The 22992-nt window shown below is 44.9% G+C and overlaps 1 protein-coding gene across 2 annotated transcripts in view; it reads left to right on the top strand.

The window, feature by feature from the left end:
* The window catches only part of NEBL (nebulette), a 406325-nt gene that overhangs the window by 188785 nt on the left and 194548 nt on the right, over positions 1-22992 (top strand). For both annotated transcript variants that reach the window (XM_038392532.2, XM_038392531.1), the window contains exon 4: positions 18133-18240. In XM_038392532.2, coding sequence (XP_038248460.1) covers positions 18133-18240 — 108 coding nt within the window. The remainder of the gene's footprint in view (positions 1-18132; positions 18241-22992) is intronic.

The raw sequence follows: 22992 nt of genomic DNA, 5'->3' as shown, positions 1-22992 counted from the left end.
CATGGGAGAGGGCCCGCCCCAAGGGGAATCTTCCCTCCGTTGTGCTGCTCCACCGTTACCCCCTCGAGTCCCTGAGCCATCGCTTCTGCCCCCTGACACAACCCCTGCTAGCCAGCCCCCAGATGATGCCATCTGATGCTGGAAGGCAGTATCTCCCCTCCACGGGAGTCCCTCCCCTCCAAGACCCCCGTGGCACCATCTGAAACCCCAGTGTGCCCCGAAGCAACTGTTGCGTCAGGTGCCGGCGGGGAGAATCCCGGGGTAGCAGAAAACAATTTCCCGTCTATATATGAGGAGGTCGAGGCCCTGGGTCTGACCCCGGTCACCCAGGGGGAGGACGATCCTATGCCAGTGGGCCTCGATCTGGGCGACTTCACTCCAGCCCCCCTTTCTCCATGTTCCCTCCCGCTAACCGTTGCTTCTGCTCCCACCTCCGAGGAGCCCCTGGACTCCTCCATCAACCCGGCTGCAGAGGGCACCCCGCTGAGAGCCGCCGAGCCAGTTGAGGCGACGGCCAGTGCCACGCGGCTAGAACCTGAGCCACCAGGGCATCCCTCGCTGGTGAGGAGCATTCGACCTCCTTCCCGGGAGAGGACCCTACAGAAGAAAGTCCACTTCCTGATGCCGTGGTTGCCAAATCCACCAGAGAGCTTGCGCCCGGCATCAGTGAGAGCCCTCTCCCCACCCAGACTCTCACCTCTACCCCTGCCCCTGCCCTTATCCAGCCCACCTCCCGAGATGTTATTGCCACCCCTGGGACTGTCTCCTTCCCCTTTCCAACAGATGACTCCCAGGGAGTGGCCTTTGTGTTTACCCGTCCCGACCCACCAGGGGCTGCTATCCTCCCTCCGCCACCCCCTATCGCCCCAGCATTCAGGTCAACCCATCAAGAGCCCCGTCGGGGGTCCGCACCCTGTGTGCCCTTCTCGCTGGGCCACGGGGCTGTACCAAGGGCCCCGTTGGGGAATAACCAGACCATAACCCCAGCCCCCCATGCGTTGCGAGAGGAGTTGCGGGAGTTTCTAGAAGACGTCCGTGGCTCCCGCAACAAAGTCCAGCTTGCCCTCCAGCGATGGGGGGACTTTAATCAAATCCTCCGGGCCGCAAGGGCCCTCATGGGGGAGGGTAAAAGGACTGGGAGGCAGGGCGCCGCGGCCTACGAGCGGGTCCCCCTCTTCCGTGACTCCTTACCCACCTACGGGGTGGGTCACGGACTGCTGCGCGGCCCGCCGGGAGCCACAAGCATCCCTGCCGGCGAGGATCCCCCCCAGCCCTCCTCATGGCACCCTTTACCATCGCAACATTGAACACCCGTGGCTGTAGGATGGGTCTCCGCAGGTCCCAGGTGCTCTCCTTCCTTCGAGAGGGGAGGTACTCTGTGGTTTTCCTGCAGGAGACCCATACGGATCCGACCGCCGAAGACAGCTGGTGGCTGGACTGAGGGGACAGGGTCTACTTTAGCCACCTCACAGTTCATATGGCTGGAGTGGCGACCCTGTTCTCCCCCGATGTACGGCCCGAGGTGCTGGGGGTCACCGAGGCTGTGCCAGGTCGCCTGCTGCACCTCCGGGTCCGCATGGAGGGGCTCGTAGTCAACCTCGTCAACATCTATGCCCCAGCAGTGAGCCCGGAGCGGCTGCAATTCTATCAGCAGGCATCCGCCTTCCTCGGCACCTTGGATCCTCAGGAGTGCCTGGTCCTGGGAGGGGACTTTAACATCACCCTTGAGGAGCGGGACCGCTCGGGGTCCGAGCAGAGCCCGGCCGCCGTCGCCGTCCTCCAGGAGATAGTCGAACACCACTCCCTGGTGGACGTCTGGCACGACCACCACCCGGATGACACTTCCACGTTCACCTTTGTCCGGGTGGAGGCCCATTGGTCGCGCCACTCCCGGTTGGACCGCATTTATTTATCACGCTTTCATCTTTCACGAGCCCACTCCTCCAGCATCCGGCCGGCCCCATTTTCTGACCATCATATAGCCACCGTGACATCCTCCCTCTGCGCGGAGAGGCCGGGGCCGGCCTATTGGCATTTTAACAACAGCTTGCTGGAGGATGCGGGCTTCGTGGCATCCTTCCGGGAGTTCTGGCTGGCCTGGCGAGGGCAGCGGCGTGCCTTTCCCTCGGCGCGGCAGTGGTGGGACCTAGGGAAGGTGCGTGCCCAGCTCTTCTACTGTGACTACACCCGGGGCGCCAGCCAACGGAGGGATGCAGCGATAGAGCAGTTGGAACGGGAGGTCTTAGAGCTGGAGAGGCGTCTGGCCGCCAGCTCCGAGGATCCACCCCTCTGCGGAGCATGCCGGGAGAAGCGGGAGGAGCTCCGGACCCTCGAGAACCATCGGGCCCGGGGTGCCTTTGTTCGATCCCGCATCCGTCTCCTTCAGGAGATGGATCGCGGCTCCCGCTTCTTCTACGCCCTGGAGAAAAAGAGGGGGGCTAAGAAACATATCTGCCTACTGGCAGAAGATAGCACCCCCCTCACGGATCCGGTGGAGATGTGCGGGAGGGCGAGAGCCTTCTATGCAAGCCTATTCTCCCCGCATCCGACTGATCCTAATGCTTGCAGAGTGCTTTGGGAGGAGCTCCCGACGATCAGCGTGGGCGACCGAGACCGGCTAGAACTGCCTCTCACTCTGGCCGAGTTCTCGGAAGCCCTCCGTCGCATGCCCACCAATAAATCTCCGGGCATGGACGGGCTGACCGTGGAGTTCTACCGTGTTTTCTGGGACGTCCTGTGCCCAGACCTAGTCACCATCTGGGCCGAGTCTTTGCAGAGCGGGGTCCTCCCTCTTTCGTGCAGGCGAGCCGTGCTGGCCTTATTGTCAAAGAAGGGGGACCTCCGCGATTTATGAAATTGGCGTCCCGTCTCGCTCCTCAGCACGGACTACGAAGTCATGGCAAAAGCCATCTCGCTGCGGCTAGGGTCCGTGCTGGCGGACGTGGTCCACCCAGACCAGACCTACGCCATCCCGGGCCGCAGCATCTTCGACAACCTCTATCTGGTCCGGGACCTATTGGAACTTTGGTGTAGGGATGGTCTGTCGTTCGCCCTCCTGTCCTTAGATCAGGAGAAGGCGTTCGACAGGGTGGATCATGGGTATCTCCTGAGCACTCTGCAGGCGTTTGGCTTCGGACCCTGGTTTGTGAATTTTCTCTGGGTGCTGTACGCTTCCGCAGAGTGTCTGGTCAGGCTCAACTGGACCCTGACTGAACTGGTCAGCTTTGGGAGAGGAGTACGGCAGGGATGCCCCCTCTCAGGCCAGCTGTACGCTCTGGCGATCGAGCCCTTCCTCTGTCCCCTCCGAAGGAAGTTGACAGGGTTGGTGCTGTGGGAGCCGGAGCTGCGGCTGGTCCTGTCGGCCTACGCTGATGACGTGCTCCTCGTGTTCCAGGACCCGGGCGACTTGTTGCGGGTGGAGGCTTGCCAGGCCATCTATTCGGCAGTCTTCTCCGCACGGGTCAACTGGGTCAAGAGCTCTGGCTTGGTGGTAGGGGACTGGTGGCAGGCGAGCTCCCTCCCACCCGCGCTTCAGGCCATCCGGTGGAGCACGGGTCCGCTGCTCTATCTGGGCATTTACCTTTCTGCCACGCATCCTTCTCCGCTGGAGAACTGGCAGAATTTAGAGTTCGGGGTAATAGAGCGGCTCCGGAAATGGACAGGACTACTCCGGTGCCTCTCCCTTCGAGGGAGAGCACTAGTGCTTAATCAGCTAGTCCTGTCCATGCTCTGGTACTGGCTCAACACCCCGGTCCCAGCCCCGGGTTTCCTGGCCAACCTCCGGACATCGATTCTGGAGTTCTTTTGGTCAGGACTGCATTGGGTCCCTGCAGGGGTTCTCCATCTACCTGTGGAGGAGGGAGGGCAGGGCCTAAAATGTCTGCTCACTCAGGTCCATGTCTTCCATCTCCAGACCCTGCAGAGGCTCCTTTATGGTGCAGGTAGTCCGGCGTGGAGCATACTGGCGCACGCCTTCCTGCGCCGCTTCCGAGGGCTCTGATACGACCGGTAGCTTCTTTATCTCCATCTGAGAGGTCTTCCGCGAGACCTCTCTGGGCTGCCGGTCTTCTACCAGGACCTCCTCCGGACCTGGAAACTCTTTACAACGACCAGGTCCGTGGCGGCCACCGAGGGGGCAGATCTCCTCGCGGAGCCCCTGCTACACAACCCCCAGGTCCGTTTTCAGTTGGCGGAGTCCCGCTCGGTGCGCCAGAGGTTGGTCCGGGCAGAGGTCACAAGAATCGGAGACCTCCTGGACTATGACCGGGGAGACTGGCTGGATCCCCTGACGCTCACTCAGCGCATGGGGCTTTCCAGCCCTTGTACTCCCCGGCGCATACTTCAGGAGGTGAAGGCTGCTTTGCCGCCCGCTGCTCGGGTTCATCTCGAACGGGTCCTGCACAAAGGCACGCCCCGCGCACCCATTACCCCAGGCCCGCCGGACCTTTTAATTGGACCCCTACCCCGTGGACCCAACCGACCCCTTCACTAGAAGCCGGCTGCACGAGATGCAGCCAGTCTTCTTTCAAACCGCACCAAGAAAACATCTCTACACGCTCGTGCTCCACACCCTTCACGCCCTCACCCTCGTGTCCCGCCCTGATACAAAATGGCGGGACCTCCTGCCACCTTTGGAGGGTAAGGAGCCCCGGTAGGCCAGCCTATATTCCACCTTAGTCCCATGGCCCGCCGGGGATGTCAGTTGGCGGCTCCTTCACGGAGCCGAGAGCACAGGCGTGTACTTGGCGCGGTTCACTTCAATCCCAGACACCTGCCCCTTTTGCGGCGTGAGGGATACCCTGGCACATGTATACCTGGAGTGTACCAGGCTGTAGCTCCTATTCCTGCTCCTCACCAATATTTTATTATGTTTTTGGTTGCACTTCTCCCCTCACCTTCTCGTTTATGCACTCCCTATCCGTGGCCCCACACAGTCACGGGATCTCCTGGTCAATCTCCTCCTGGCCCTAGCTAAAATGGCCGTCTGTAAAACCAGAGTGAGGAGGTTGGCCGATGGAGTCTCCTGTGACTGTGGGGCCTATTTCGGATCCTCAGTCCATTCACGCATTCGGGCAGAGTTCCTCTGGGCAGCATCCTCTGACTCCCTTGACGCCTTTGAGGAGCAGTGGGCGCTGTCCGGGGTTCTCTGCTCGGTGTCCCCATCCGGTTCCCTTCGTTTGACCCTTTGACTGCACCCCTGTCGCTGTTATTTCATTAGTTGTCCCCCGGGATTTTTTGGGTATCTAGGTCCTGTGGATCCCCCGTTTAGGCTGGGGGGAATCCTTTAGTAGTGGATGGGCTTTGCCCGCCCACTTCCCGGATCCCAATAAGACTACTTTTCTATAGCCATCTGGCCTTGCCCCGTCACATCATCTATCAGAGTATACAGTAAAATAGTTTGTATAGCATTTTGGGGTCCCTCAGAGTGAAAGCTCTACAATACAGTTTCTATGATTCTGGAAGATTCTGCTGCATGAGAGACGCTCCCTATACTTAAAATGGGGGACACAGGTAATATCTTTTCAACAGGTAAAACTTTTTAATTTCACCCACACTAATATATATGTGAGATACTATGGTTAGATTTCAAAAATCGTAAAGCCTGAGTCTTAGTGGGAAAGTGCCCAGTAATGTATCTTTTCCCATGGAAACCATCTACACATGCCCTCTTGATTCATGGAGATTAGCTGCAGTATGTGGATAGAGCTATGGGGAGCTACCAGTTTGCTTGGTCGGTTTTTCACTCTGAAGAGACAGTGACCTTTACTCGGATCATTGCTGTTCAACATATGCATAAATGATCTGGAAAAAGAGGTGAGGTGACAAACTTTGCAGATGATACAAAATTACTCAAGGTAGTTATGTCCAAAGCAGACTGTGAAGAGTTACAAAGGGATCTCACAATACTGCGTGACTGGTCAACATAATGGCAGATGAAATTCAGTGTTCATAAATGCAAAGTAATGCACATTGTAAAACATAATCCCACCTATACATATAAAATGATGAAATCTAAATTAGCTATTACCACTCAAGAAAGAGATGTTGGAGTCATTGTGGATAGTTCTCTGAAAACATCTGTTCAATGTGCAGTGACGGTCAAAAAAGCTAACAATGTTAGGAACCATTAATTAAGTCATAGATAGTAAGTCAGAAAATATCATAATACCGCTATAAATTCATGGTATGCCCACACCTTGAATATCATATGCAGTTCTGGTTGCCCCATCTCAATAAAGATACATTAGAATTGGAAAAGGTACAGAGAGGGGCAGCAAAATGATTAAGGGTATGGAATCCTTATGAGGAGAGAGTGAATAGACTGGGACTTTTGAGTTTGGAAAAGAGACGACTAAGAGGGATATGATAGAGGTCTATAAAATCATGAATGGTGTGGAGAAAGTGAACAAGGAAGGGTTAGTTACTCCTTATCATAACACAAGAACCGGGGTCAGCCAATGAAATTAATAGGCAACATTTTTAAAACAAACATAAGGAATTACTTATTCATGCAGCACACATTGGAACTCATTGTGAGGGGATTTTGTGAAGGCCAAAACTATAATGGGCTTCAAAAGAGAATTAGATAAGGTCATGGAGGAAAGGTCCATCGATGCCTGTTAGCCAAGATGATCAGGGATACAACCCCATGCTCTGGGTGTCCCATAGCCTCCGAGTGCCAGAAGCTAGGAGTGGATGACAGGGGGATGGATCATTTGATGAATTCCTGTTCTGTTCATTCCCTCTGAACAGCTGTCATTGGCCACTGTCTGAAAACAGGATACTGGGCTAGACAGATTGTTAGTCTGACCCACTATGGCCGTTCTTATGTTCCTATGATTTTCTTTAAATTCAGTCCAGTGTTAAATTTATACTAATTTTGCAACATTTACTGCTTTTAAAAAAATATTAACTTTGTGAAATAAACAGTAGACATTGGCTCAGACTTACACCAGTGTTTGCCTGTAAGAAGCAGTTTTCCCCCTCTCAGGAAATTGGAGGAAATCTAATTGAATAGGGCAGCTTTATTGCCACTGTGAATCTAACTAAATTAAACGTATTCCAACAAATATTTGGAAAATGTGTGATGGTGTCGCTATTCTTGCTGTCTGCTGCTAACGTGAACATGTGGCAGCCCTGTGTTTTGAAAAAAAATGTTCTGCAATTAGTAAGACAACATTCACCCCATGTTTTAATGGAACTCTAGAAACAGAGGCAGCAAGGGCAATGGTGATATATTTGACTTTACTAATTTATTTATTAGACAGATTTGGACTGCAACTAAGGATTTGTTTGTCATCATCACATCATCCATCAGCTCTGTGTTGCCCTGTGAGGCAGGGGGCATGCTGTTGCTAATTTCAGTCTGTCCTGATATTTTTTTTTTTTTAAGCTCACTAGATTTATGCAGTTTGGATGCAAAGACTCTCAGCATCTGCATTGGTCTGCTTTAGCTCATGCTGCTCTGGACACTCAGAAATTGTATCTTCCAAACAAAATCCTCCCACACTTCTTCTAACTTTAGGTAGGAGTCCTTGAGACTCTAAATTGGGTATAATGCACACGACTCTCTCAGTTTGTCTTTTGATATTCTCTGCTCTTGAAATAGACAGGATTCAGTTTAAGGAAACTTCTCCTCTCTTGGTAGATACATAAAGTTCCACAAATAGGCAAACGTACTTTGTAGCTAATAAATATTTGGATTTATTTACAAATATATTGGATTGTTTCCAGCAGATATGCAGTAAAATAAAAGGACTTACACACAAAATGTAGGACTATTCTCAGAGTGGTTATCATAGAAAAGAAATCTTGAAGTGAGCAATAAGTGCCAGTTTACGCATGCTCAGATTTCTATAGTCCCAGTCATATGGCCTGTATTCTCAATTTTAAAAATAAGGTTAAATTATCTTGGTGAGTAAAGATGAGGCATAATGAAACAATATTGGCTCCTCATGTGGGAATAACTTCTGGTTACTCACTCCGTGTCTGAGAAATAAAAATCCTAACATTGCTGTAACTTATTGAAAACTTGAATTTGTGTTACAAGTTTTTAATTGTATTTTCAACTTTTTAATTGTCTGCCAAAGAAATATGACGATAAAGCTCTTCCATACAGAAATCTTTAAAACACAAGGACTTAAGAATGGTCACACTGGGTCAGGCCAATGTTTCCATCTAGCCCAGTATCCTGTCTTCTGACAGTGACAATGGTAGATGCTTCAGAGGTAATGAACGGAACAGGGCAATTTTGACCGATCCATCCCCTGTTGTCCACTCCCAACTTGTGGAGTTTGGAGGCTTAGGGACACCCAGAGCATGTGGTTGCATCCCTGGACATCTTGGCTAATAGCCTTGGTGGACCTATCCTTCATGAACTTATCTAATTCTTTTTTGAACCCAGTTATACTTTTAGCCTTCACAACATCCCCTGGCAACGAGTTCTTCAAGTTAACTGTGTGCTTGGTGAATAAGTACTTCTATATGTTTGTTTTAAACATGCTGCCTATTAATTTCATTGGGTGACCCCTAGTTCTTGTGTAAAGGAGTAACTAACCCTTTCTTATTCACTTTCTCAACATCATTCATGATTTTATAGACCTCTATCATTATCCCCCCCTTAGTTATCTCTTTTCCAAACTGAAAAGTCCCAGTCTTCTCACTCTCTCCTCATATGGAAGCTGTTCTGTACCCTTGATAATTTTGTTGCCCTTCTCCGTACCTTTACCAATTCTAATATATTTTTTTTGAGACTGGGCAACCAGAACTACATACAGTATTCCAGGTGTCAGCATACCATGGATTTATATTGTGCATTATGATATTTTCTGTTTTGTTATCATCCCTTTTGTAATGGTTCCTAACAGTCTGTTAGCTTTTTTGACTGTCACTGCACATTGAGTGGATGTTTTCAGAGAACTTTTCACAAAAACTCCAACATCTCTTTCTTGAGTGGTAACAGCTAATTTAGACCCCATCATTTTATATGTATAGGTGGGATTGTGTGTTTCCAATGTGCATTACTTTGCATGTATCAACACTGAGTTTCATCTCCCATTTTGTTGCCCATTCATCCAGTCTAATGAGATCCTTTTGTAATTCTTCATAGTCAGCTTTCGACTTAACTATATTGATTAATTTTGTGTCATCTAAAAATTTTGCCACCTCCCTGTTCACCCTCTTCTCTAGATCATTTATGAATATGCTCAACAGCACTTGTCCCAGTACAGATCTTTGGGGGAATCTGCTATTTACCTCTCTCCATTCTGAAAACTGACTATTTATTCCTGTGCTTTGTTTCCTAACTTTTAACTAGTTACTGATCCATGAGAGGACCTCCCCTTTTATCCCATGACTGCATAATTTGATGAGGGACCTTGTTTTTTTGAAAATTCAACTACACTGCATCAACTGCATCACCCTTGTGCACCTGCTTGTTGACACCCTCAATGAATATGAATAGATTGGTGAGGCATGATCTCCCTTTATAAAAGTCATTTTGACTCTTCCCCAACATATCATGCTTATCTAAAGGTCTGATTATTCTGTTCTTTACTATAGTTCCAACCAATTTCTCTGGTATTGAAATTAGGTTTACTGGCATGTGACTACTAGAATCACCTCTGGAGCCTTTTTTAAAGTTGTCATTACATTAGCTAACTTTCCGTCATCTGGTACAGAAGCTGATTTAAGTAATAGGTTACATACCTCAGTTAGTAGTTCTGCAGTTTCATATTTGAGTTCCTTCAAAACTTTGCAAAGTGCAAGGTCATGCATTTAGTGACTAACAACAAGAATTTTTGCTATAAGCTGGGGATTTATCAGTTGGCAGTGATGGAGGAGGAGAAAGACCTAGGTGTATTGGTTGATCACAGGATGACTATGAGCCGTCAATGGGATGAGGCCACAAAAAAGGTTAATGCAGTCCTAGGATGCATCAGACGAGGTATTTCCAGTAGAGACAGGTAAGTGTTTGTACTATTATACAAGCACTGGTGAGACCTCATCTGGAATGTTGTGTGCAGTTCTGGTCTCCTTTATTTAAGAAAGATGAATTCAAACTGGAACAGGTGCAGAGAAGGGCTACTAGGATGATTAAAGGAATGGAAAATCTACCTTATGAGAGGAGACTCAGAGCTTGGCTTGTTTAGCCTAACCAAAATAAGGCTGAAGGGAGAGCTGATTGTGCTCTATAAATACAAGGGAGGGAGAGGAGTTATTTAAGTTAAGTGCCAATGTGGACACAAGAACAAATGGATATAAACTGGCCATCAACAAGTTTATGCTCGAAACCATCAAAGGAGTGAAGTTCTGGAACAGCCTTCCAAGGGGATCAGTGGGGCTAAAAACCTAACTAGCTTCAAGATTGAGCTTGATAAGTTTATGGAAGGGATGGTATGATGGGACTCCCTATGAAGGCATGTCTCCCATCAGCGACTGCCAGTAGCAAAAAAATATGACTGGAGATGGGACACTAGCTGGGCAGGGCTCTTGAGTTATTACAGAGAATTCTTTCCCAGATATCTGCCTGGTGGGTCTTGCCCCCATGCTCCGGGTCTAACTGATCACCATATTTGGCGTCTGGAAGGAATTTTCCTCCGGGTCAGATTGGCAGAGACCCTGGGGTTTTTTTTTGCCTTCCTCTGCATCATGGGGCACAGGTCACTTGCAAGTTTAAACTAGTGTAAAAGGTGAATTCTCTATAACTTCAAGTCTTTAAACCATGATTTGAGGACTTCAGTGACTCAGAAGAGGTTAGGGATCTATTTCAGGAAGTGGGTGGTGAGGTTCTGAGGCCTGTAATGTGCAGGTGGTCAGATTAGGTGATCACGATGATCCCTTCTGATCTTAAAGTCAGTGAGTCTGCATCTTGAGTGAATTATCTGAAAGCAAACATAACACAGGATAGGTAAGAATTTCCCCCTTTTCTTTTATAAGTAGCCATGAACTCCTTTCAACTGTTCCTTGATCACCTAAAATAGCTTAATGCCTTTAATATTGTTAGTTAAAAAGAAATTATCATCTTTACATGTGTACATTATACAGGAAGTTTTCTTATAGCAAAACAGAACAGTTTTTAAATAATCAATATCCTTTTTAGGTACCCACTAATTCCTCTCACTAATTACCCTATAAAAAGGAAACAATATTTACCTTTAGGATGATTTGTAACTGTTTCCACTTCCCCATTGTTGCTAGCTAACATCTCTGATAAGAAGTTTAATGCACAAACGCTTATTTGTTTTGAGATGCTTAGTTTTCCTTTTCTGTACCACATTTTCTTTTTTAATATTCCGTTTGTTTTGGAATTATTTCACTTGTTCACTTTCCCATTTCACTCTCTTGTTTATTTGTGTGTGTGTGTGTGTGTTTGAAAGTCCTGCTGCTATACTGCACTGCCCTTTTTCTGCACTCTAACTCTCATTTCCAACCTGCAGGAAACCTGGTACAAAATTCTTTCCTTGTTTTTATTAGAAGGGCATCTCTCCAAACATCTCTCCAAACATTACCCTTTCTGTTTGAAACAGAAGCTACGTTTTCTGACTGGGAATGAATAATGGGTGTATTTAAAGGGCACTTGATGCTTTTCACCTCCTTACACACCATAAATAACCACTCCTTTATGTTGATTTTACGTATCTGAAATGTTCTTTGCTGTTCAGTAACACCTAAAAATTCATTTGAAGGAAAAATTTGAAGAGTGATAAGTACATCAACTCTCAGTATATGAAATAAATTTCTACAGATTCAGTAATAGCCTGTATCTGAAAACAGGCCCAAAAAACCTGTCAGCCTCCATCCACAGTTCTAGATATCAGGAAATAAGTCACATGTTCATGAAGGTGGTCACGATTGCTTCAGAGCAGACTGTCAGAACTGTATGATAGAAGGGATACAATAACTACAGAAGCTGATTTCACATTGAGACTCTTTATGATCTGTAATATTTTGGGGAGCAGTTCGCAGGATTAAGGGTTTTATCCACTGCCCATTGACATCACTGGGAGTCACTTTAATGGGCTCTGTATAGAGGATCCGGAAATTAGAAGATGGTGATTTAATAATTTGAACATGGTTTAAGGGGACATTCTATGCAAGAATGTTGGCAGCAAACATGTATAATGGGGGAGAAATAATAGATGGGCAATACAAGTGAGATAACGGGAAGAATGGATTATAACTGGGATTTGAAGAGTCAAATGCTACATGTAAACTGCAGTTCACTCCTTCCTTCTGAAAGCTTTGAGGAGAGGTGAACTGGGTTTCAGTCTGGAGGGAAATATTTTCAAGGCAAAGAGTACAGAGTAAGTGGGGAAAGTTGGAAAGTGCATAAATGCAATGGAGCTATAGAGATTTAACTCATCATGCTACTAAGAGAGTAATGGTCAAGTGATTTGAGCACCATAAGTGGATAGATTACTGCAAGTCATGAACTCCTGATAGGTAATGCTATCTTTGACAGTGACTCCATCAGTGGCCTTTGGCAAGCCAGGTAGATTGCTGCACTTATGGCTGAAACTCCAGCTATGCTTGTGGTGCCTCTAGGAGTAGCCCTAAGCTATAGCTGTTTCCCGGCAGCCTGGGTGAGGGCTGCTTCTTGCTACGGAGAGCCCCAGTTGGCAGCTGCCCCTAGCCCCGGCAGCCTCATCTCCTGCCCATGGAGGAATTATGGATGAGTCTGCAGGAATATGCCGCCTTCAGAAATCTGCTGCCCTATGCAGCTGCCTAGTTTGCCTATAGCTAGTGTGGCCTCTGTGTATCATCTGCTGTTGTGATTGATTGCCTGCCTATAATCCATGTCAATTTCAAATGGCTGCTGGGAAGTTGTACTCTACAAGATAACCATGGGATCATGCTATTTGTAAAATGTGCAAAATTCTCCCACACAGGAAGGGACAGAGAAGACTGTGATCCAGGTATAGTTTAGGCATGAATTAAAAGTGAGTTCTGGGATTTAGAAAACCTACTACTAGAAAATTTTTAAAAAGGTATTTTTCTTACTCCAGTTCCACTGGGTAATTTTTCTGAGGGCTAGGGTTGTTGGCTATCATTGCCAAACTTAGATCCAGGTTTTCTTTGTTAGTTTTATTAAATTACTTTTAGATTATATGTCAGTCCACACCTCCAGTTCCTGATTAAAGATTGTCTTTACATATCAGGGGCAGATCTGTCCTAGAATGGAAGGGTAGGAATTGCAGACTTTACTTCCCTAGACTTGGTTCCTCAGAAGTAAGGCAATAGAAATCCAGAGATTTATCACTTTCTGACAGGCAGTGGGTCAGAAGACAGTTTTTACCTTGCAGACCATATTTCTCTGAATTGTCCAAATTCCAGGCAGGAGACCCTGTTCTCTTTTATTTCATTGAACTGTCCCTCTCTGCATTTCTGCTTGCAATTCAGTTGTTGCTTCTGAAGTGCTTTCTTGCAGATTGGTAAGGAGCACCTGGAATTAAAATTGCCTTCACAGCGTTAATGTGTGCCACTTACTTGGGTAGCAGGCACAAAAGGCTTGATTCTCTGCTGCTCTGTACCTTGTGTAGCCTTTTGTACTCTACCAAGTGGAGAGAAAATACTACCATTCGAATGTGATACTGTGTTACAGCCACTTGCACAATGAAAACACAAGGCACAAAGAAATGGATTAAATGTCAAATTTTGTGCGGAAGTGGCTAAGCAATAAAGTAATTTCTGATGGCGTGGTAAGGTAGATTGCTGATTGGAATAGAAGTATAAGAGTTATTTGGAGTTGTTTCAGTGGACTCATCCGTGGCATAACTTTACTTGAATTCCTGTAACCAGACACATGCAGTTGTGGTGTATTCTAACTATGAACTCAATCCTTTCCTCATTCTGTAATCCTAAAATCTTGCTCCCTCTGATTTTCTTTCCTTTCAGATCTTAGTGGGTGGGGTTCTTTTGCCTGTGATTTTTTTGTGAACCAGCTCTCACAATCCTACCTATAAAGACTTCACATTGTAGTACCATTATTTGCACAGTTACTCTTGTTATACATTTTAATCATTTGCATCTATCCAGCTTTTTAACTGCTATATCCTGAATTCCAAGACCTTTATTTTTTAGAAGTGGCTCCCTGGCAAAACTATGAAGCTTCTTAGAGAAACATGGAAAAGAGATTTGCAGATGGTCATAGAGCTGATCAGGCGTACTGTACATTGTAACACAGAGAGTCGTGCCCAGTTTACTGCAGAGCAGGAACAGGATCTCCTACTGGTAGGACAGTTGGTAGCAGTGGAACCATCTTTACGTTGTGTAATTACCATATGACAAATCCTGAGGGCTTCTGCAGTGGTCAAATTATTTGGCACTGAAGCTATATTTTTTTTTGGTATTAAGGGGAACTTTTTGTTCTAACAGATATAAATTTATAATTATTGCACTGAAAAGTAAAACTGTAATGAAGTTGCTTATAACTTTTAAAAGACTTTTTGAAAGAATTGCAAAATTGTGAGGGTATTTTAATGTTACCTACCGGAATGTATTTTATTTATTTCTGATTATGGAAGGCAGTATTCAAAAACAATCAGAGTTTAATTCACAGTAGTTCCCTGAGACTTATCTGTGCTGGTCTTTTCCCTTACCACTAACAGAAGATGTGTATGAAGTTTGTTTCTGTAGCTCAGGGGTGGGCAAAATTTTTGTCCAGAGGGTCACATTGGGGTTGCAAAACTGTATGGAGGTCCGGGTAGGGAAGGCTGTGCCTCCCCAAACAGCCTGGCATCCTCCCACTTCCTGCCCCCTGACTGCCCCCCTTAGAACCCCCGACTCATCCAACCACCCCCTGCTCCTTGTCCCTTAACTGCCCCCTCCTGGGACCCCCCCACCCCAACCGCCCCCCCCAAGATCTCACCTCCTATCCAACCCCCCTGCTCCCAGTCCCCCGACCCCTATCCACATCCCTGCCCCCGACAGGTTCCCCGGGACCCCATGCCTATCCAACCCCCCCGTCACCCCTGCTGACTACCCCCCCCGCAGAACCTCCTTCCCATCCAACCACCCCCTGCTCTCTGTCCCCTGACTGCCCCCTTACCATGCCGCTCAGCGCAGCATGTCTGGCAGCCGTGCCGCCTGGCCAGAACTAGACACGCTGCCGCTCTGCTCGGCAGGAGCGCACAACCCCGCTGCCCAGAGTGCTGCCCGCGCGGCAGCATGGCTGCGGGGGAGGGGGACTAGCCTCCCCGGCTGGGAGCTTAAGGGCTGGGCAGGACTGTCCCGTGGGCCAGATGTGGCCTGCGGGCCGTACTTTGCCCACCTCTGCTATAGCTGTTTTCTACAGACTCAAAGCACTTGAAATTGCCTTACGGACTCTATTTCCCTATTTTTTTTTATTTTTCGCTGAAAATTTTTCTCCTCTTGCTCCAGATCCTTATTTAATTGTCTTTCTATTACTGACCTTACTGGCAATTAGAAGAGTGGGTGCATGGATGGAAGGATTAATCTTATTGGGACTAAAATAGGCTTTCTAAGGGTTGACTAATTTGGAGGTGGGGGTACACTGACTGATTAACTTCAGGGTCTAATCATATTCAGAATTCTCCACTGATGATAAAGAGGGTGATGGTCTGCTATGCTGTGTTTTTATTTTGCTTTTTTATGTTTGTTTTTAGGATTACCATCCTGTCTGCAGAACTCTTAATAAAGAGCTGTCTTTCTGCTACTGGACGTGATTTCTGTGTTAAAGATATATGCAGAAGTGTATTCCACTGGTGAAAGATCAATAGCTTTTTGGTCTCACAATTTTTAGTGTATTTTCCACAGTGCACATGGTGGGGAAAAAAGAGAGAAAACAAGAAGGGAAGTAATTTTTACAAAAGAAAAAGGTCATTTCTATGGAAATTGATGGCTTTGATGCAAAATGGCAAAACTTACCTCAAAAATAGTGAATTCTTGATTGAAAAAGTGCACAATATTAAACCATTTTTCCAGGATATGATTTTAGATATAGAATAAGAAAGTGGAGTCTCCACACTGACCTCAGATTGAAAATCCAGAATGGTTAAACAAAATCCTCTACTTGGGTCTGTTGAAGACACGTGGCCAGAGGCATGAATCATAGAAATTTGATTTGGAAAAGATCTATTAGATCACCTCGTCCTTTCCCTGTGGACCAGCGTAGGCGTTATTCCTCACAGTATATTTTCACTTTAAACTATTTCTTTTAAAATTGTTTTTGAAAGCTTTGTTTCTAGTTTTTTATGTCACAATCATAGTTTCTAACAATCAATCCTGGATGGTGCTAAGCACTCCTGTGTGGTATATGAGGGCACTGTGTGCCCTGTGAGACTGCACTGCATTATTGACAGTAAAGTTCATGATTATACATATGCACCAAAGAGAGTATGGATCCTTTAATATTTCATGTTACCTGGTCATTGGTTGAGTTTTTTTGGTTGTTTTACATTTACAAAAACAACGACATTTTGTACAGCTGTGATAATGAAACTTGAGTATGATACTGTACCAACATTTTAATTCATTTAAAAAAAATTTTGCAGAGATTTTTTTTCAAAAGATATATTTAGTTACCTCTAATCCTTGTGAAGATTTATATATTAGTGGATATAATTGATAATCAAATAAAAATATGGCTCCAGTTTGATGTCAACTGATTCAAAATTATGAAGGGCATAGTGCAAATTGATGATTCTTTCTCTATTTTTTTTGCTGTTCCATAATATGAAAAAAGTCACTTGAAGTTAATTGCTGGTGTATATGAAATAAAAGGAAATATTACTGCTCAAAATGTATAGTTTTCCTGTTTAAACATATTATCATAGGCAGGGCTGGTAGCACCATCCATTGTTAAGGTTGGCTAACACTTCCATTACAAGACCCTGGTTTCAATTGCTTAATGAAGGAAATGTTGTCCATAGGATTTCTGCCTTATCTACTGCATGTGTTGGAAGGTGTGTAAGGAATGAGGCAGGGTTTGCAGGAAGAGAAAGGATGGTTTCCTGGTTGAGGCAGTTGAATGCTGCCCTGGAAGAACTGGATTCTATCCCTACCTCTGCCTTTGAGTTCCCACATAATGCTGAACAAGTTATTTAAACCAAACTTTTCACAAGTGGTAGATAATTGTGTGTTCCTCATTTTCTGGGCGCCAAACTTGAGACCCTGGGGTCTGATTGCAGAAGTTCTGAGCAACCATAAAATCAGTGGGAGCTGTGCTTGTATATAATAATCTTTTAACAGTTGCACAGTTTTTGTGTGTCGAATGGGGAGGAGAATGATGAACCCCATTATAAAGAGAGAATTGGAACATGAAACATGTTATATGAACCCTGATTTAACCTCAGTTAAATTTTATTTTTAATTACAAAAGCATGTCTGAATGTAGTCAGTCTTTCATGCTCCTTGCGTGACATCTTTGTTGGCAATCTTCAGCAGAGGCTACTGGTATAAGGGTGAAATGGGCATGAAGACTGATGTTCTCACTCCTACAGTATATGTGATGGCGATGCCATCACAACCATAGGTGCCAACTCCATGGGTGCTCTGGGGCTGGAAAAATTAGTTTTTAATAATACTTGTAATACTTTGTAATAATAATTACAGGGAAAAATTAGTGGGTATTCTGTACCCACCGGCAGCCAAGCTCCCCTCACCCCCTGCCCCACCTCCCCTTCCCCCCCCACGAGCGCACTGTGTCCCTGCTCCTCCGCCTACCTCCCAGCGCTTCCTACTGCCAAACAGCTGTTTGGCGGCGGTTCGGACTTTCCAGGAGGGAGTGGGGAGGAGTGGGGATGTGGTGCGCTCAGGGGAGAAGGCGGAGAAGAGGTGGGGCAGGGCTTGGGAAAGGGGTGGAACGAGGGCAGGAAGGGGGCAGGGACTTTGGGGAAGGAGTGGAATGGGGGTGGGTCGGGGCATGGGTGGGGGTCGAGCACCCCCCAGAAACAGTGGAAGTCGGCATTTATGATCACAACAAAGATGAGGCACATGGGTGGAAGAGTAGGGAAGCTTGCCCAACTGCTGCCCTGTTTTCTGTGGATAAAGAGAAGGCTTCACCCTCCAAGGCTATCAGCCCGTCACGAGTACTTAAAAGAATCTTAGTCTGTGATATTACTAGTAGTACATTGTGAAAATAACTATTCTTCTGTATTTTCTATTCCTTAGGTTAAGTACAAAAGAGACTTTGAAGAAAGCAAAGGAAGAGGGTTCAGCATTGTGACTGACACACCTGAATTACAAAGACTGAAAAGGACTCAGGAACAAATTAGTAACGTATGTGACTATCTCCTCAAGTGATAGCCGATCAGAGACATGGTACACATAAGAAAAGGCATGATTGTAGGTTTGTGATGTTTCTGATGGAGTCTGTGAGAGTGAAGAAAATGAATTTGATGACTGATTTGTGTGTCAGATTCTGAAATGTGTGTAACCTTATACCATACACTTACACAGCACATTGGCAAGGTGTGTTCACCTCTCCAGTTTCCCATCAAAGGTGTTCGTAGTATTTACTATATAAAGGTTATATGCATTTTGCTTTTGTATTTAACATTATTGTTTGCAAATAAGATTTATATTGTTTGATATATATTCCTCTACAGGAGTTCTCAAAGTAAGCATAGCTTGCAAAATAAAATTCTAAAATAAAATAAGACACTGATATTTAATTTTAGAAAGAAAATACCAGGAAAATGGCATGTAGATAAGAGGTACAAACTTTCGCAATGGAAAAGCATTGTCATGCATTAACTTATATCAATATTAATGCTGAATAACACCTTTGACATGAAGTGGGATTTTCAAAAATGGAACTTATCCTCAAAAGCACTAGGGTGCTTTTGAAAATTCCACCCTAACTATTTGATATATTCATATATTCCTACACTGGACATTTAGCTGACTGCACAAAGATGGAGAATTGTTTTATAACATAATATAAATGTCCAGTGAATATTATGTAGAATAAAATTCAACATTGCCTTTAGCTTTACCCAGCTTCAGTTCTAATGGGTATTCTGACTTTCAGAGCTAGGTACTGTAAGCTATTTTTTATAAATTCGTTATTCTTTCCTTTGTTTTAGCCATAAAAAAAACAGTTGCCCAAAACCAGAAAGACACACTTGGTGAAAAGTGTTTTCAGAAAGGGATCTTGACCTTTACCAACTTGCAAGAAAAATATTTATTGAGTGGAATGAAGGGTTTCTCTGCAGGCATGGGACCTTACTGCTTAATTAACTGTACTGTCTAGCTCTTTCACCGAACACATTTGCATTTCTTTTCAGACCAAGCAATTTTGTTTTAGGCAAGAAATATTTTATTTCCTAGATTCCTTTTTCAATGCAGGGGAATAGGTGTAAAGCATGGATGTGCAACTCCCATCTTTCCATACCTGAAAAAGATGATGTATGTCACTAAAGATTTTTTTTCTTCTCTTGCTATATAAATGATATTTGGACTTGAAATCAAAGGACTTTATTAGAATTAATCTTGAAGGGTAAATTAGAATAAAAAATGTGGTAAATGAAGTTAAATTTCAGTTATGCCTATCCTAAACACCTTTAGACTTACATACTACTTTGTAGAAGGATAATGCTACATAAAAGACAGTTTAAATCTAATTATTATTAGTAACTTCTGTGTTTAATAGTTTAGAAATGTACTTCACAGTTAGATTAAGGATCTCATTAAGATTTTAACTGTTTGAAAGGTAAGCTCTTTTATATTTTTTTTTAAATTTTGTCACTTTTAATGTATAGCAAAATATAAAAATTACTAATAATCTTTTTTTAAATTTTTAGTTGTGCATTGATTTTTCTCTTCCCTCCTCCCCATAACTACTGGACACTTCTCAAAGATTGTCTTTGAAATGAAATTGTAACAACTTCACTCCATTGGTAAGTTAGCACAGTTATGTGCATATCTATCACAAATACCTGTAATATTATAGTCTCAATAGATGTAAATCAGTAGAAACAGACATTTTAAAATATTTTCCTTTGTCTTGTTATTAAGTCCTGCAGCACTCACAAAAATTCTCATAGTGCTCTGTCTCTTTTATAATGCATGAACGATTATTTTGTGTTTATAATGAAATATAACTGGAAAGGGGGAAAAACAATAGATGGGGGTTAAAAAAAAAAAGGTCATAAAAGGAGTGGCCATAATACTATTGTTCTTTTGTTAGCAGCAACCCAGACACTGAAGTGCCTACATCAGACAAATACTAATGGAATGTGAGGCATGACTGGTATATCATAGAGGTGGGCAAACTATGGCCTGTGAGACCGTCCTGCCCCGTCCTTGAGCTCCCGGCCGGGGAGGCTAGCCCCCTGCTGTCCCCCCTCCCCAGTAGTTACGCCGCTGCATGGGAAGCGCTCTGGGCGGTGGGGTTGTGCACTCCTGCCAAGCAGAGTGGCAGTGCATCTAGCTCCAGCCAGATGGCGCGGTTGCCAGACATGCTGCTCTGAGCGGCATGGTAAGGGGGTGGGGGTGGGGGTTGGTTAAAGGGGCGGGAGGTCCTGGGGGGCAGTCAGGGGACAGGGAGCAGGGGATGGTTGGATGGGGGCAGAGATTCTGCGGGGGGGGGGATCAGGGGAAGGAACTGGGTGGTTGGATAGGCATGGGGTCCTGGGAGGCTTGTCGGGGGGAAGGGGTGTGGATAGAGGGTTGGGGGACTGGAAGCAGGGGGGGTTGGATAGGGGGTGGGATCCCGGGGAGCGGTTAGGGGACAAGGAGTGGGGTGGGGGGTTGGATGGGTCAGCAGTTCTGAGGGAGACGGATAGTGGGTGAGGGCCAGGCTGTTCGGGAAGGCACAGCCTTCACTACCCGGCCCTTCATACAGTTTTGCAACCCCAAGGTGGCCGTTGGGCCCAAAAAGTTAGCCCACCCCTGGAATAGCAGGATCAGGGTGAAGTTTCTCAGAAATGAGTGAAATTTGCTCTGTGTCCTCAGACCATTGTGTGAATTAATGGCCCAATCCTGCAGGGTGTGCAGTATACTTCCCGACTTCAGTGAGACTGGAGCAGCCTTCACAAGGCACCCAGCACCTTTGAGTATCAGGCCCCATAGCAACAAATGTAATAGCTTGTTAGTATCATGTTGGCATGACAGTCAGAAACCAAGCATTCTAGTCTAGATTGATATAGGAGAATTAAATAAATTAAGTAGGTCTCTTAATGACAAGTTTCAGATATTTTGGGCAACCTTTTCATGGATGGATGAGCATTTTAAATTGCCTGTACGTTTTCCAATTTGTATGGAGTGATTTAAGATGTCATAAATTCATTTTGTTCAATATTTGAAACATAAAAATTCACATCCACTCTGCAGCAAAGGATGTCACTGATTTGTGGCATCAAATGGTCGTATAATATGCACACAGAAATCTCAAATTGTGTGTACAGTGAAATGCATTTATTTTGTTAGAGATCTGGGCCATTGTTTTTGTCCTTGTAAGCTGTGAGGGATAATTTCCAATATGCAGTCAAATATTCTCAAAATGAAAAACATTTAACTTGAAAGTCCAGTAACACTGGTGAATTTTATCAAGGAAAATGAGAAGGTAGCAAAATGGCCTTAATAATTTTGCAAAGGCTCTATTTCTGCACAATGCAGTTTTGAAGGGAGGGGAAGAAGCTGTGTATATAAATTTGAAAAGGGAATCACATAGCTAAAGAAAAAAATAGCAACACAATTTAATAAAATGTTAAGCAGCCTTAATGGGAATTGAGGACTCGCAACAACTTGCAGGAACTGGCCCTAGCTTAGTGCCATTAGTCTTTTACCTTTGGAGATCAGGTTGGAACCTCATTTATGTCATATATGAAATAAGTTGTTTGTTCTCAAATTAGTTCTTGGTAAATTCTTTCACATTTAAAATCAAACAAACATCTCCACAGTTCGGTTAAATGGACAGTTTCTGTTAAGAAGAAGCCAGGAGCTGGATGGCAGGTTCCCACTGGCTTTGCTGGATAAGCATGATGGTGTATGGAATCTTGCATAGGGATGCCTGCCTTGGATCAAGTTGTTATTGCCTAATCTCGCCTCAGTATAAGCATTTGATCACTTTCCGGGCACTGAATTTAATTCATGTATGAACAGAAAAAGCACACATCTACTGCCTTCTTCGTCCAGAGATCTGGGAATATGTATTCATTTATTTATTTTATATATACATGGTATTCTCCTTCCTGACAATATGCAAGATGTTGGGGGAAAGAAGGATGGAGGTCATGGTTAAAAAAAAAAAAAAAAAAAAAAAAAAAAGAGCTCTAAAAAATGGCTATAATTTACTCTGCAAAAACTGAAAACAGAGCAAACCAAAAAATAGCCTTATGTACCAAGAAGTAAATTAACACAGTCATTTTGCCCAGTTATATGAAAATAACATTTTAAACCTCAAATGATGATTGAATTCTGATGTGAATATTCAATTTCATTAGAAATAAATTTTGGTTTATAGTACATTGTTTTCATTTCAATGGAAATCTGGTAATATAAGCTCCCAAAAAACTGAGTGCATGAATTTGTATCATATGATGAGTAACTTTTTTTGTTTTGTCTCTTAGGCAAATTGTTGCACATTTTTAAGTAGTAGGGGTCACAATCTACCCTCAACTATATCCATGCAACTCCACCGGGGTGTAACTGATGGCAAAACTTGCTCCTAAATATGAATGATCTAAATACCAATTTTCAGACAAAAGACCGACGGGATAAAGGAGGATTACTCTCTCAGATGTGACACAAACGTGTCCTCACACAGTATCTAAAGAAAAAACTCCTGTTGCTGGCTTCTGTGTTTGTGCTATGAACATCTTGGAGTAGAGCTTGGCCCTAACTGTATGTTCGAGAAACATTTTCATATTTAGAAGTTACTGGCATATTTTCTTGTCCTGTTTACTTGCTCTAATATAAACTGCACTTTCAAATTGCCAAAACAGATTGTAAGGAAAATTGGCAGGAGAAGTTGTTAACATCAAGCCCAGGAGCACCATTTGTAGGCTACAAGTTTAAAGCTTGAAG

The sequence above is a fragment of the Dermochelys coriacea genome, chromosome 2, assembly GCF_009764565.3.
Source record: "Dermochelys coriacea isolate rDerCor1 chromosome 2, rDerCor1.pri.v4, whole genome shotgun sequence".
Lineage (NCBI taxonomy): Eukaryota > Metazoa > Chordata > Testudines > Dermochelyidae > Dermochelys > Dermochelys coriacea.
Note: the sequence above shows the minus strand (reverse complement) of the source record. Positions and strands in the feature narration are given on the sequence as shown.